We start from the raw sequence: 12,324 nt of genomic DNA on the forward strand, positions 1-12,324 counted from the left end.
CAAAGTAACAGACCCTAATGGAATAAGTGCAAAAATGATTAAGAATACCATTTCAAGACAGATTTCAGACAGAAGTGCCACCAGGTGTTTGCTCCAGTGGTATCTGTTAGCCATGTCTGCCGTTAGCGTTTTAAAAACCGCTTTAAAACTGACTGGCACTAGTGCACAGGCTGAGGAGTTTAGCGTTTTTTTTTTTTTTCTTCCTACTACATACTTTGATTTACACCTTTGATTGAACTATGTACAGTCTAATACTACACAATAAGCATAAGCCTCATCTCACTGACATGGAGGTTAACAAAAAAAAAATCAAAAACAGTGAGGAATAGACATTGCGACCTGACCTTTTTTTTTTTTTTAAACACTTTGCTAAACGTTAATAAAGCACTCATGTGATTACACAAAGCAGAGAGGGAAAGTAAAGATTGTGTTTGCGCAAAAAAAAAGAAGAAAAACAAAAAAGGTACAAAATCTGTGAAATGTGAAATCTGTTATGAGATCAGTCTGCTTCTTTTGTTGCGTCTCCACACAGTGTTCCCTGGCTGCCTTGGTTGTGCCGTCGCAGGCTGAAGATATAGGGCTAGCATTGCGCTATGTTGGGAAGCCACTGCTGCTGCTTTTTCTCCATTAGCGTCAATAGCTTAGGGGCTAATGCTGAGCTCAGTTGTTTTGGACCTGAGGTTGATTGGCTTTGAGGCTGCGCAGAGCTCGTCGCGCTGCCGCCGACTTGGCGATCCGGTAGCTGCGTCCAACTCCTTTAAACTTGCCCTTACCGACGACCTCCACCGTCACCCGGACCTTCCCGTCATATGTTCTCTCTGCAGGGCTGCACAGAGAGGAAAGGTAACAGGGTTTCAGAACGAACAGAAACCCAAAATTCTGAAACAGTGGCCTCAACTACAGAGAGACCAAGGCCTTTATTCTAACAGGCTGATATTAGAGACAGACGTGTAATTTCCCCATGTGATGAAACTCAACAACTCTTACCTGCTGTCTTGACACATTTCGCACAATTCACATTTCCACACCACTATTTCGAGCAGTACAATGGAATCATGACACAGAATTATTGACAGACCAAATAAATTGCTATTGGAAATTGTTTCCAGTCACTTGCACTTTGCAGGTCTTCAAACACATTTATGTTATTAACTCACTATGTGATTAACTTTAGATATTTTCATATTAAAAATCCTGCAGCGGCTCGAGGGGGAACACAGGTGGACATGTCTGTTTATGTGGTCATTAATTTGGGTTCTCGTGTGGACGGACCTCCAGGACCCAGATGATGACACTTACATCACACTCGGTGATCCACCCAATGTAATATTCACTGCAAAGGGCAAAATCGCTCCCTTTCAAGGAAGGTTTTTATTATGAAAAGTCTGCATGGAACTGCTGAATTTCATTAAGAGGTTAAAAATTATTGGAAAAACTAGCAAGCAACTGGAAAAAACTCAGAGCTCATGTGTAGCATTATAACACAAGCCATTTCACCTCCTTGACATTTGTCTGGGTACTATTTCACTCTAGTGACCTTTTTTATTTTTGAGAATTTACAGTATTCAGGTTTTGTCTAATGTGAGTGACTGATGTTGGACCAATAATGGCACATCTTGTTGTTTGTGCTGCTGTTAAAATTCTTTATAGGGCCATGTAACAAGGCTGACAATGTACATGTAAATACAAATGATCAGGTCATTCACCAGTGTCACATGATGAAACAAACACAAGCAACTTATATTACCAAAAAAAAAACAAAAAAAAAACCCAACACATATATACATATCATACACAGGAATATAGATAATACCATAATAATAAATAAATAAATAAATAAATAATAATAATAATCATCTGGTCCACAGCCATCACATCTTTAGTGCAGCTAAATCTGAAGTGGTGTGCAAAAATTTGTGCAGCTACTCAAAATTTCTGTTGCGAAAAGTGTGTACTGATGGACTGAGATGTAAGACGGACTGATCTCTCAAAGTGACAAAGTTAAAGATGAACCATCCTCTTCAATATTTTGAGTCATCAGAAGAAAACTTTCCGGCATCCTAACCACAATGTTCGGTGTCAGACGTTTGCAAAGGAACATCTAAACAAGCCTGATGCATTTTGGAAACAAGTCCTGTGGACTGATGAAGTTAAAATAGAACTTTTTGGCCGCATTGAGCAAAGTTATGGTTGGAGAAAAAGCATGCAGAATTTCATGAAAACCTCTCCAACTGTCAAGCATGGGGCTGGATCAATCATACTTTGGACTGATGTTGCTGCCTGTGGCACAGAGAACATTTCACTGGTTGAAGGAAGAATGGATTCAATGAAATACCAGTAAATCCTGTAATCAACCTTCACGCTGTCTGTAAAAAAGCTGAAGATGAAAAGAAAAGAAGTTTCTACAAGAGGATAATGATCCTAAACACACCTCAAAATCCACAATGGACTACCTCAAGAGGCACAAGCTGAAGGTTTTGCAGTGACCTTCAGTCCCCTCACCTAAACATCAGCCAAACTCAAAACCTCAACCTCAAAAGAGCAGTGCATGCAAGACAGCCCAAGGATCTCACCGACTGAACTAAAAGAAAGGAAAAAGGCAAAAAAAATCCAGCAAAAAAGAACTGAGAGACTCCTAGCTGCCAACAAAAAGCCTCTGCAAGCTGTGATACTTGCCAAAGGGGGTGTTAATAAGTACTGACCATGCAGGATGCCCAAACTTTTGCTTTTGGCCTTTTTCCTTTTGTGTTATATTCAAACTGAAAAATACTGAAATATAGAAGCAATCTTGCTCAAAATAATATCCTTAAATTCATGCTGTTGGGGAGCAGCACACCAGACTTGACTCATTCAATCAACTGATCTCACTCTTCAGACAGCTGATTGGTCAAACTGTGTGCTCTTGATTGGTTGGAAAGAAAACCTGCAGCCACAGCGGCCCTTTGTGGAACAGTTTGCCCACCCCTGACATAGAGGAATATACAATATCCAAGCCCCGGATATTCACAAAGGAGGGGAACAGCCTCTACATCCAAAACCAAGTACACAAATCATAATGAACGGCAGTCATTTCATGTTTAGAGAAAGACCACCATAACAATCACAGTGAGCTGTCCAGACAACCACACAACGGCCTCAACATCAACCAACCAGTTACAGTACCTGTTGTATTCAGTACTCACCAGCTGAAACAAACATTGAAGAGGTTTTAAAGATACACTGGTACATTTTATACAGAGACCCTTCACTTAAAGGATGTTCCAATAACCCTCCTCATGCTGTGAATAAGAGACGGTCTAATCTTTGCATCACACTGGTCAGAGCAGACCCTAGATTTGGCCATACTGAAGGTGTGACAGCAGTGGACCTCATGTTCTTCTGTATTGTGAGGATCTTATCTATACTCCTGTGTATTATATGTATATGTGTTTCTTAACATGTATTTGTAATGTTTTTATGTTTCACCAGCATCATGTGACCTATGATCTGAGCGATTGTACCATCTGTCCTGTTACAACATGCCATGTGTTTTTCCATTCTGTCGAATTCAAATGTAGATGCTATTCATACAGTTTTGGTTATTATGTTTGGTTATTATGGCTGCAATGACAATCTTGAATGTTTTGATAAATACTGAGACATGATTATTTATGACAATTATTTACACGTCTTTGAGAGCAGAAATGGTTTGTTGAATGTCAGAAATCACCTAAATACTGCGTTTATATTTACATTAAGTTTAACTTCAAAGATACATTCTTTTAATCAACATGCACGTACCAAATGTACACTAACACTTAAGTCCTGAACACCAATGGTAATTAGTCGAGTTGAGTCCAATATGACTACCCTGGCCTTTCTATCTGTGCATGGCTACAATGAATATTGTCCAACTTAGGAAACCAAACATCTGCCAATTCCACATGATAAATGTCATGACAGAGGCAGCCATCAAATATAGCTTTGTGTAAATGCTGATTTCCTACCTGAACTTGGCAGTTTCTGGTTCCATCTCGAGCAGCTCCCTCACAGGAGAGCGTGGCACATTGGCAGAGAACTTCTCTGTAGGTGGTGAGGCGATGGAGAGTTACACAACTGGCAAAAATGCTGAATGTGCAATCATTCATGTTCCCTGCATTCACTGCTCAACAATCATAGCTGGAAAAAACTTATACAGAAATAAACAAATGTGCTTTCCATCTTCCTCACCTATTAGTGGCCTCATCATTGGATAATACACTTGCCACACCGTCTCCAATGACATCCTGCTGTCCATGTAAATTGCTCCGGCTAGCGACTCAAAGATATCTCCCATAGCCTTTGGGACCTCGATGTCCTCCTCCTTCTCCTCGTCTTCTTCAGAGCGTCGCAGCTGGTAACAAAAGCACACAAAGTTGTCAGCTGATGTGATCGTAACACACACTTAGGACTGGGTGATATGGGTGAAACAAAAGGATAAAAAAAGGCTTTGCAAAAGGATTTTTTTAATCAGGACGATCATTTTCTGTAAAATAATCAGGTTCTGGCTAAATACAGTAGCCAAAATCATGAAAGCAAGTTGGCAATAATGAGATTGTGGTAAATTATGGATATCTGGGCATATTGTAATGAATCAATTTTGTCTGAAATCAACCCCATCAAATGCTGATCCTTCTCTCCTACAGAACTCATCTTTCCTTTATTGCTGCATATGCAAGTGAAAATGTGTAGTTCGTGTTGTCTATGTGAAAAATAATTTGGATGCACTGGTGAGTTCTGCCACCTGGAAGCAACGTTTCCACCTGCTTTGTTCGCCATTGTTGTTTAACACAACCACAGCACGCTTGTTAAGCTAATAGCAAATGTTACGAAGAAGCTAAATGAAAGCTGGTTGTACGGACTCTAACGGTATAGTTTAATTTGCCACCAATCTTAAAATCTGCAAACTTAGCTTAGCTTAACTTAGACACTGGCTTAGACAGCAGCGCCTTCTCTCTACAAGCAGCACCTGAAGGCAGTAAAACAGCAGCAACAGAAGGAGGACAGAGGGTAGGAGGAAAGACTGATACTGACTGATGTCTGTGTTTTAACACTGTGATCACTCAAAAAATATTAAGTATTACTTCATCAGTGACTTGGTTTCATTTTTTCTTGCTTATCTCTGATTGTAATGTGAAAAACTACAACCTGTGTGGATTTTTTTTAAATGTTGTAATGATAATAATATCACATTTTCCAAAGCACCCAAGCTCTACAGAAACCGAGGGAAAACCATGGTCTTGGCTCACACAACACAAACGCAAGCCGTTATTGGCTGCCGTAGGTGTTAAAACAAGAGTCATCAATGCAACTATGGTTCTACGAATTCTGAATAAGCACCAGATTTCTATCAAGGCGTTAACACGGCTGAAAGGCATACCATGTAAACAGTCTGGTTTTGAATGATTTTTTTAATATATGAGGGGAGCATTTCAAGTAAAAACAAGTTCTGTAAACCATTTTTTAAAAGTATCAAATGTGAACCTGTAGACGTTCTCAACTGCAAACATCCAAAATGACTGTTAATGTACTGACATGACAAGTAACAGTTAAAGCATGCTACATTAACAGCTTCATCATGTTATTGTTCCTCTTATTTGATGAATAGTGAGCAGTGGAGTGGTACCATATTACTGCGCCACATTTCTTCATTTCTTTCAGCTGTTTCCTCAGTACGCTTGTGTATGTGCCTGCTGTCCCAAGGCATAGAAGAACCTCTCAAGCAGAATGAGAGGAGATCTGGTGCCAAGATAGCCATTTCCAGGCAAATTAAATCCAACTGCATTTTCTCCTCAGTACTGAAATCATTGGAATATGAAACAGATTCATAGAAGCTGACAGCCTTGTTATTCAGGCAGATCTCTCTGAATGCTGACTATTATTTTAGGGGAAAAAAACTACAGCAGCAAAGATTAGGTTTCTAGCAACAGGACCTTTGTTGTTTCAGTTCTGATGCTGCTTGTGTTTTTGGTCGAAACGGGGCTCACCTCGGAGTCCATGCCTTGCATCTCGTTCTTCTCCAACTGAAACTGCACAAAGTCGTCGATGACGTGGAAAAGCTCCGGCGAGATGGCCTTGAAGTACTTGTGGTAGTCGTACTTGACGGCCAGAGAGGCAAAGATGGTGTTGTTGACGAGTGCTGAGCGCAAGTCGGTCAGCACACCGGGAGAGTGCTGCCGGGGGTCTTCATAAAGGTGCTTTGTTATGAGGTAGTCTAGAATTGCATCACCAAGGAACTCCAACCGCTGGTAACAATCTGAAGAGGAGGGGAAAAAAACAACAGTATGAAATATGGGTGGATGAAATAAACCAAGCAGACTGCATCCACTGACAACAGCTCTAAGGACCCTTACAGCTGATATACACGTGACACGGACACGACGCATCACGTTCGTGTGGTGGACTTTTTGACCGCTACACAAACACACTCTGAAGCGTGTGGTTGCGCGCCAGCTTCACTGTGTTCATATCGAGTTTTGCTAAGTGATGATACAGTTGGTTATGCAGGATCTGGAAGTGTCGGTTATATTAACTGGTACTAAATTTAATAACTGGATAGTAATTCCAGGTATCATGGATACACAATGATTTGATGGATTTCAATAATGTGAAATGTAAAAATAACCACTAGTGTCAAGGAGTTGCTATGAAACGTGCCGTGCCGTCTGACCCTGCTGATAATAACCTTCACTGCCATGAATGTAGGTCTGACTTTATCTATCTTTGCATACTGTTCATGGAGAAACGTGTGTTTCAGATTAGCTATTTTCATGCTAATCTCATGAATATTATTGGTTCATTTATTTTAACATCATTAGCATACAAGATACACGGTGTTATTTTGAGGAGTGTACTTGACAACATCCCCATTTAGATTATCATTGAACAACTTTTTGATTAAGTGTCAGATCAGATGTGTCGACCACATCACAAAACTACTTTCTGTGTTGTAACCTATTTTAATCTAATGTGAATCTCCACTTAGCGCGTTGTGTATGTTCTAACCAGGATGCAGGATGCAACCAGCTACAGGTGGCCAGAAACATGACCGTGATTGTTCCTAATGCTGCTCTGTTGAATGTGTAAACTGCTGCACTCTCCCCAAAGTAGGGGGATTCCCATTTCTATGCAGACACCTGTGTACCAGAGCTGAGCAGCTTAAAGGTGGGTCAAAAAGCTGTGATGCTGCTGGGAGGTGGTCTCACCTGTGATGGTGTTGTAATGGTAGGAAGCGTGAGTGAAGGCTTGCAGGAGGTAAGCCTTGTTCTGAAAGGTGTAGTTGATCTTTCTTTCAAAGTTCTCGAAGCCAGAGATGAGGTGGTTGAGAGTCCGCTCTGCGTCCGGATGGTCCAGCATGCAGCGGGGTGGGATCTTCAGCCAGCCGTAACACAGGTCAATAGCTGTGGTCTGACGGCTCTGCGCCGCTGTTCCTGTCAGGATGCCTCTCTCCAACGGTAACACCTGCGGTCATCAAAAACAACTCTTAATATCTTTTAACATTTGTTGTTTTGGAGCACTTTGCATGCTTTGGTTCCTCCAAACGTGTATCTGTAAGACCCAAAATCGTTGGACAGATGTTCTTTTTAGACTACTCCACATTTCAGATCATAAAACTGTCAAGAAAATATTATGTTAGATATTATTAGACAATTAGCGGTTACATTGTGCAATTTCTTTTATTATATTTATTTTGCAATTACCTAACTGTTGCAGCAGCTCAGTGCAACTATTCAATGACTAAGCCATTATTCAACGGTGCAATTACTCTGCTATTCATGCTGTGCATTTCTATTATGATCCATTTCAATAATATTCAATATTATATTCTGTTAAATATTATATTAATATTCAAATAATATTTTTTACATATTCTATGTTAGAATTTCTTTATGCTGTTATTTTTCTGTTCTAGAGTAACTATAATGTGACCCAATTTCCCCTCTACAAATAAAGCATTTTGACTCACTGATTGTGACATTTAAACCGACCATTACACAGTTAGTTGATCCAGTCAAACCCAGCTGTCAAGCTGCCTTTTCTTTCTCTGAGGGTTATGAATATGAACCTTTAGTCCATGTGATTATGTCTGGGAAAGATCTGGTACAACAGAGTTTGTCTAGATGGATAGTTTGATCCATTAATGTACACAGGTCATTTAGATCCGCATTGGATTACATGTAAGCTGCAGGTTTGTTTAACTTCCTATAGATGTCACCATAAACACAGTAAGGCTACTGAGTCAGCCAACAGCCAGCACAGCTGCTGGGGCAAACCAGTCAAAACTGAGCTTATTAATGATGGTGGAAAGGTGAGTAGAATGTCCAACTTGTGTACAAGCACTTTGCTGATATTCTACCAAATTAAAAGAACAAGTGTAAAAAAAAAAAAAACAGAGAACAATTACTCTTGTTTTTGCTGACTCACCATTCACTGTGAGCTGTCAGTTTACAATCATTCAGTTTCTGTTGCCAATGCCATAAAATGTTTACTCTGTAATGCATGCCACTTAAATGTAATGAGGGGCATTAATTTGCATGTAATTTCAAAATAGAACAAGGCTGCAGTAGTGAAACTCATGTCATCACAAAAAGTTTTAAGAAAGTTGAAAAAAAAGGTTGAACAAATCTTCACTCAAAGCACTTTCAAATATAATCCAAATTTGTGTCATCTGTGACATTGAATACTATGAGAATGTCAGTCTGCCACAGTAGAAATAACATAAAGAAAAGCTCTTTCCTCTGTCAGTGTTAACATGTTCATGTAAATCAAGGATTGTTTGACTGTGCAGTTTTTCAATCTTTGTTAATGAGATAATTTGAAGGATTTTAGTGGCATCACACAACTTTAACCTCCAGTCACTTTTGTGTGATGACATTAGTTTCAGTACTACACAAAAACATGGTTTGCTCTATTTCTCCAGTTGGTGGCAGTCACATGCCGCACTTGGCTCCAATCCTCACATAAAATCCAAAGAAGAAAAAGACCAGCCAAATCAGAAGTTAATCTAGCTAACCTCAGCATGCTATATATATATATATATATATATATATATATATATATATATATATATATATATATATATATATATACATATACATATACATATATATATATATATATATATATATATATATATATATATACACACACACACACACACACACACACACACACACACACACACACTGCAGAGCCCTCCCTTTGACAGGACCATGGCTGTTAACATGATGACCTACACTCTTCGTAGTTTTTTTTTTTTTTTAGAGATGGTAACAGATATTTTTATACGTTATACATTGTTTTATAAATGTTATATACCATTTTGCGGCCTGTGCTACAAAACATTAAACTTCTGTAGCACAAATGCTATGTGCAAAAAAAATATAGTGCTGCTACACAGCAGGACCTTTAGCAGCACCCATCACTAGAGCAGCCCAGCTGACTGTTGAATCATGCAACATTCAGACAGAGCAGCGTGGAGCTCCTCGCTCACCTTGAGGCCCAGTGAGCAAAGGAACATCTGAGCGGCTCTCTCTCCACAGCTGGTCAGGTAGCAGCCCAGCAGAGCCTCCACGCAGTCAGCGATGCTCTTGTCGGCGATGCACTGCTCTGTGTGCAGGTCGTAGGAGATGGACTGCTTGCCGAGCTCTGCGCCGCAGTTCTCCTCCGACGGATTCCAAAAACCCACCACAAAGTCGTCCTCCTCTCCGGCCTTGCTGGGATCCAGATAGCACATGGCGTCCCATGAGCTGTAGTCAAACTCCTCGGCGGAGGGCCCGCTGGACGCCGGCTCTGAGGGGTAGTGGGCTGCGGTGGGATGGAGGGGCTTCTTGGGGGCCTTCCACTCATATGGAGACTCCATGGCAGGAGAGGAGCCAGCGGTCGTGGTGAGAGAGGGAGGGAAGCTGCTCAGAGAGATCTTCTTCCCAAACGCACCAGATCCCAACAACATGTTGTCAATGAATTTGATGTGCTCGTTGTAATACTCCAGATCGTCCTCCATGTTGACTTCATCCTTTGGCTCATCCTTCAGCATCAACTCACCGTCCTCGTCCACCTCCTCACCCTCTTCATCATCCTCATCGTAGTCATTTCCAGACTGCCCGTTGGCCAGAAGCTCCTGTTTGGCCTGGATGACGGAAAAAACAGGAGGAAAGCAGAGTTCAAGCAAAAAGGAAGTAGAAAGAAGTACTCACCATTAAAATGAACCTTCCTGGTTTAAGAGTTCCAATGTGAGTTGCTAACATGTAAAAATGAGAAAAACTCAAGCAGATTACATGTTTCAACGGGCCTTCACAGTGTGTGAGGAGACGCTGCCAAACCGAACTCATGACTCAGACAAGTCACTCTCTTTAGTTGTGGTTAGGAATGTCCTTATAGTAATAAAGCTATAATGCAAAAGTTGTGACTTACTCATTTGTAGAAACACTGACATTGCCAATCATTCATAACTTCCAAAAACATTTATCTGTGGTCTGTTCTCTCTGGCATAGTCTGAACCAAGACAAGTGCAACACTCAAAAGTCTTTAAAGAGCGCTTGTGTTTTATTATTCTGTATGTGTCTGTACTTACAGCAGTGTTTCTTGCAGTCTGTTATAGCGCTCGTCAAAATAAATGATTTTTACGCATCAGGGAATACGATTAAAAGCACAAGGGCCTGAATCAGAGTTTTCCACAGTGACTCTAAGTTGCCAAATTAGGCTGAATATTTGAGCCGTTGAGCAGCACAGTGGGGCGGCGGCGTCCAGTTGTGCTGTGGTACCTACAGATAATCTACAGATTCTATTTAAAAATACTAGAACTGCCTCACAATGAACTCCTAAAACAGCCTATATGAATATCATTGCACCTGTAAGATTCACTTTGTTCATAATCTGTGATGTGAAAATAAAAGTTCGTCCCGGTCAAAGTTCAGCTCTACCTGTATATAACATATAATATGTGATGGAATCTAGGAAAATCCGTCGGATGTCACGCTGGCACTTTTCCAGGAAAACATGAAAATAAGTCGCAAGTCAAAATATTGGTGAAATTGGGTTTTCATTAAATTATTATTTTACAACATCTTGTCAATCATTCTTGAAAATATCTCATTATATTTCGCTTGTTTAATACGTTAAAAACATTATTTAAATTAGGCATGCTGTTTGCCGTTATCTCCTACGAATGAAAAACGATCAGCGCATCAAATCCACCCCTAACTTGTTAGTCTACATAGCCTGTGAAGACGGTTTATCTATCATAGTTGGTGTTAGCGACACTGTCAGTAACAATTCGCGACAGAGAAGGAGAGAGTTTGAGGTAGCTGGTCGTGTTCTGATTCAGAATCCTTGTTTTTAAACCTGTTTTTCTCAAAATTCTGCTCCCAAAAATCCTACTGATCAGCTGACTTTGAGTCATCATAACACCAGATATAAAAATATTGAAAACAGATTTGAAAAGAGCTTGAAATAAGCTTCTAGGTGATATTAAAATCTCCCAAAGGTGAAATTTCGACATGTGACTGGTTTTCCCAGATCCCATCACATATGTATATCATTGCAAAGCGTCTCTCTCCTAAATGGCTGCTGACACCAATGTCAGCTGAAGCGTCAGTCACACAGCAGTAGAGGAGGTTGTTCCAGTGTCTGGGGCTGCCCTCCATTTCCATCACTCTAGTTCCATTACATTCAGTTTTACAATTAGTCCTTTAAAGACTAGACTTGGTTTGTAAGAGTTGTACAGTCTGACATGCTATTATTCTGCACTGCATTGTGTACAGTGACCCGGGGAAAATGCACAGATGTAGAAATATCAAAAAGATAGCTGTGATAACATTGACTGCATGACGAAATCAGCTGATAAACTTGTATAATCCCATGGTATTGTATCATCTTATCACCTAGCACTGTAAAAGAGGTTCTTGTAACTGAGCCTTTTTTTGTGTGTGGGGGGGAAGACTTGTGCACTTCTTGAGGGTGACAATTAATGAATGTGTTGGCAGTAATTCATAATATGAAACAACTGTGATGAAACATTTTCAACTTTTACTGTTTTAGGTTGCCTCTTTACTACATTTGTCTTCATCATGCTATTTTTAATGACCCTTGAGCTGCTGTCTTGTCCCATGTGCTACATAAATATACCATTATCATCATCTCAGTGTAATAGAATTTCATTTTTTGGGGGTTTTTTACTCCCATTGTACTGTATGTAGGGGTAGAGTCTGGACTTAAACACTATGGGCAAAGGCAGTGTGCTGCCAGACAAGGTAGAAGCCTGCCCTCTAGTGACCTGATATCATCATAACAGTAACAACATCTCAG

The 12,324-nt window shown here is 40.3% G+C and overlaps 1 protein-coding gene across 1 annotated transcript in view; it reads right to left on the bottom strand.

Annotated features, from left to right (window-relative positions):
- Positions 1 to 202: 202 nt before the first annotated feature.
- The window catches only part of dicer1 (dicer 1, ribonuclease type III), a 39,012-nt gene continuing 26,890 nt past the window's right edge, over positions 203 to 12,324 (bottom strand). Inside the window, exons 25-30 of the mRNA XM_070979650.1 lie at positions 9,512 to 10,147; positions 7,224 to 7,479; positions 6,006 to 6,274; positions 4,210 to 4,372; positions 3,987 to 4,062; positions 203 to 826 (exon numbers count right to left, since the gene is read on the bottom strand). Coding sequence (XP_070835751.1) covers positions 661 to 826; positions 3,987 to 4,062; positions 4,210 to 4,372; positions 6,006 to 6,274; positions 7,224 to 7,479; positions 9,512 to 10,147 — 1,566 coding nt within the window. The 3' untranslated portion in view covers positions 203 to 660. The remainder of the gene's footprint in view (positions 827 to 3,986; positions 4,063 to 4,209; positions 4,373 to 6,005; positions 6,275 to 7,223; positions 7,480 to 9,511; positions 10,148 to 12,324) is intronic.

This window comes from Chaetodon trifascialis, chromosome 14 (assembly GCF_039877785.1).
Source record: "Chaetodon trifascialis isolate fChaTrf1 chromosome 14, fChaTrf1.hap1, whole genome shotgun sequence".
Taxonomy (NCBI): Eukaryota; Metazoa; Chordata; class Actinopteri; order Chaetodontiformes; family Chaetodontidae; genus Chaetodon; species Chaetodon trifascialis.